The 3,754-nt window shown below is 48.3% G+C and overlaps 1 protein-coding gene across 1 annotated transcript; it reads left to right on the forward strand.

Moving 5' to 3' along the window:
- Nucleotides 1-1,525: 1,525 nt before the first annotated feature.
- On the forward strand, nucleotides 1,526-2,560 carry Pmar_PMAR027604 (thermitase, putative; the record flags this gene model as incomplete). Its single annotated transcript, XM_002786047.1, has 1 exon — nucleotides 1,526-2,560. One exon carries the CDS (start codon nucleotides 1,526-1,528, stop codon nucleotides 2,558-2,560), a length of 1,035 nt encoding a protein of 344 aa, XP_002786093.1.
- Nucleotides 2,561-3,754: the final 1,194 nt, after the last annotated feature.

A 3,754-nucleotide genomic window follows, 5' to 3' on the forward strand; every position in this document is an offset into this window, starting at 1 on the left:
CTTTCTATATTGTCACCAACACATGTAGTTGACCATTGTGCATAATGCACATGGTGCACAGTGCATTAAGGCTTCCCAGCCTCTCGAGAGCCTCTCCAGTGGAAACCACACAATGTAACGAGACAAAAAATTTCCGGTTCGTTTTTTTCGCGAAGTACAACTCTGTTGCTTACTGTTCGCCATTAGTGAAGTATTCAAAAGGCCCTCCAAGCTCGCTCTTGCCAGCTGCAGTGGTTGCCGCCTTTAGAATCTCCGCGGCCGGAAACAGGAACACCATTACATGCTAAGAGGACTGTGAGCTAATACTAACTTCATCATCCTCATTATAGGCGTTTGCTCTGTATGACATTCTCATATGCTTTTCTTGCTTTTACACCTTTTAAAAATCTAGTTCGTTTTTGGAAGTTCCAAATTGGAACCATCAACTTCGTCGGGCCCCCGAAGTTGGAGGTACGAACCTGGATTGGGAAGACCATATTCGCAATAAGAACTTTCAAATTCGTCATGAAATATTCAAATTCGTCTGAGGTCGATGGGAAGATCAAGTTCGTGTTGATAGAACTTCCAACTTGGACTTTCGAACCTTCGAATTTATCATAGAACTTTCAACTTCGTCGAGTCCACCTTTTCAGACCTTCAATTCCGTCCCTTTAGGGAAATCGATTTCCTTGTTCGGCACTTCAGTTTCGTGTTAGCATGGCAACTATACCAGTAATCTCATGATGAGGCCTGTGTTTCGCTAACCGAGTGGCTTTTGCTCGACCATTGTGAACAGCCAAGTCCCTGGGACACCCGTCCTCGTACCCAGGTTTAGATAGGCTCTCCAAACCTGAGCTCATGCACTTGATGACTCGTGCTATCTATACAGGTCCCTCCTCCACAGTTACGTACCATTTTCCCCCGCACAAAATTGTTTCTCGGCGGCACAAATTTGTCCCCGAGAGGCGCAAATTTTTCCCGGCACAAACTCTCGCGCGACCAAGATTCGTATGGCCACTACTGCAGGTTTGTGGTTCACATGAGTAACGTCTTAAGCCTCGATAACAGTTCGTATTTCGGGTGTCCCGTGGTGTCTCGGGTAGGGTAACCCACTGGGGTTTCGGGTTTCCCTTTCTCCGCTTTCATCTGCAGTTCCTTCTTTTTTGGGGAGCCCGTAGTAACTACGGCGTGAAACACCACGCCGAGTTAGCTTACTCTCAACACCACGCCATAACTATCGGCGTGGCGTCCGAAACTACGGCGTAGTTTGCATTGCACTTGTATTAACAGCCATTACCCGGATGATAGCCGGAGCTGAGCCTGACTGAGTCCAAAATCGGAGGAACGGATTATCAGAGTCTTTTGTTTGTGCTCGCCCGAAAAAAACTTGGTGCCTGTGAAGAGAGAATTGTGCCCCACGAGAAAATATTGTGCCGCGAGAAAAATTTCGCGTGCGCGAACGAATCTGCGCAACTCAAAAGAGGTAGTTCATGCGTACACCTCGGCACGCCGAAGCATAACGAATTGTTCATATTAGTGGCTTGCAATGAAGCTCCTCGTAACGTCATTCTGGTTCTTCTCGTGCAACGTTCTCTACGTTGAAGCAGAAGTGGACGAATATGGCCATTTCCGTGGGCTCGGTCCCGTGAACGGCGATCCTAACGACGAATACTATTACATGCAGAAGGCTTATCTTGAGGCCATCTCTATACCGGAAGCTTGGAGTATCCTGGACTCTGCTACCAAGAGAAGACCCGTAACCATCGCAGTTATTGACGACGGAATCGAGGCCACTCACCCTGATTTGAAGGGTACCGTCATCAAGGGCTACAACGTCGTTGATAAGAATGATGATACCAGTCCTCGAGGACCGCATGGAACCTGCATGGCTGGCATCGTTGGTGCTATCAGGAACAACAAGATCGGTATGGCGGGTATTCTGGACAGTGTGCGCATACTGCCCATATGTACGGGTGAACTTTCGACTATTTCCACAATGGTAGATGCCTTCGCCTACCTGATCAATGAGAGGAAAAATGATGTGAAAGTTATTTTCATGACGGAGGGGAGCTATTCAAATGGTTCCCAAGCCGTTACCGACAAGATTCTGGAAGCAATTGCAGCTGGCATGCTCGTTGTCGTCACGGCAGGGAATGCTCAGCTGGATCTGGACATATCCCCATTCTTCCCTTGTTCCCTCGGCCGTTCACTCACTGATGGAATGTTATGTGTGGCTGCAACGTATGGTACCAAAATGCAGCTTATGGACGAAAGCAATTTTGGTTCAGCTGTCGACATCGCCGCTCCAGGTTCCGAAACAGTTGTAACTAGTCTTGACGGGACGTATGGCATTGGTGAGGGCACTTCGGGTGCCGCAGCTATCGTAGCAGGTATAGCTGGCATGCTCTACAGCCTAGAACCCTCTCTGAAGGTTAAGCTGACCCCCGGTTACGTCAGAAGTATCATCATGAACACGACCACCGAAGATGTCAAGGACAGTAAAGGAGAAAAGACTCTCTCCTTCGGCCGCGTGGATGCTGCGGCGGCTGTCAATACGATACTTGGAAGAAAGAAGGTATAATCTTCACTCTGACTTCGTCTCAAGATGATGGAATCATTGCTAACTTGTTCTGTCACCTCTCGTCTTAGACGAGTCGTCTAGCTCGATGGTCTCTCGCTTGCTGGATAAATTATCAATCCATTCGGTTCATTTATTTCTTTTGGTGAAGGTTTGATGTGACATCAATGATGTCACATGCGATCGTAACGCTGGGGATTAGATTAAGATAATTCTTCAAGCCCAACTGTTGAGTTCCTAATTCCCACTATGAATCGTTCTGGAAGATGTTGGTGCATCATCATCGATCGCTGTCTCAATCCTCCGTAGCACACAATGTGTCTCTCTCGGGTGAAGAAAGCCCTTAGTTGAGCTTATGAACCATAACCTCAGCTAAGGGCTCGTTCGATTCGAACGAGACACCTAGCTCGCCAACGTCTCGGTATGGTCTCGGGGAGCCCATCTTGGGAAATACCTAGTGGTGGGAGACCTGCTTAAAATAGTCCAACGACGTTACAACAGCACTTCTCACATCCACATGACTCGCTGGTCATAGTGGAAGCCTTAATCCATGAGAATCCTTCATCTCGACTAATCCAAACGTCGGAACTGCACTGATCGACATCATTACTCGGCTCACCGATGCCTACACAGAGAAACCATCACTCCTATCTAATGTCGATTCTTCTTACCACCTTGAGTGCTTGTTATTTCGCCAATACATAAAACTAGCATACCGCTCGGATTGTGCTGAACGACAGCCTTTCCTCCTCGGGGACCGAAGTCTCCATCTTAGACGGAGACTAGCGTTATCTGAATACCAACAATTCACAATATACTGGAGCCTGTCGGGCGGCCCGACTTGGGCCTACCTCTTTCCACGACACTCCGCCGTCGTCTGACCTCCACACGTCAGAAAGGAAACCCGTCATAGTAGAGCCCCCGACCATGATTATAGACTGGCCGCATATCATACCAGGCGTACTCTCAACAATACACATTCGAAGGGAACTCACCGTTGATGGTGGTGAATGATTCACCGTGAATCCCATGGCCCATCGGGGTTCCCATGGGGCGCACACAGACAGGCGTTGCCGACTTCCACCGGAGCCGTCAGAGCACCAAACGTCATTGAGGTGGATGTTGCTTATACCAATCCCTCCGCAAACAACTGTTGTTTGCGGAGGGCTACACAATGTTAAACAATGTTTAACAACA

The sequence above is a fragment of the Perkinsus marinus genome (assembly GCF_000006405.1).
Source record: "Perkinsus marinus ATCC 50983 genomic scaffold scf_1104296931912, whole genome shotgun sequence".
Taxonomy (NCBI): domain Eukaryota; phylum Perkinsozoa; order Perkinsida; family Perkinsidae; genus Perkinsus; species Perkinsus marinus.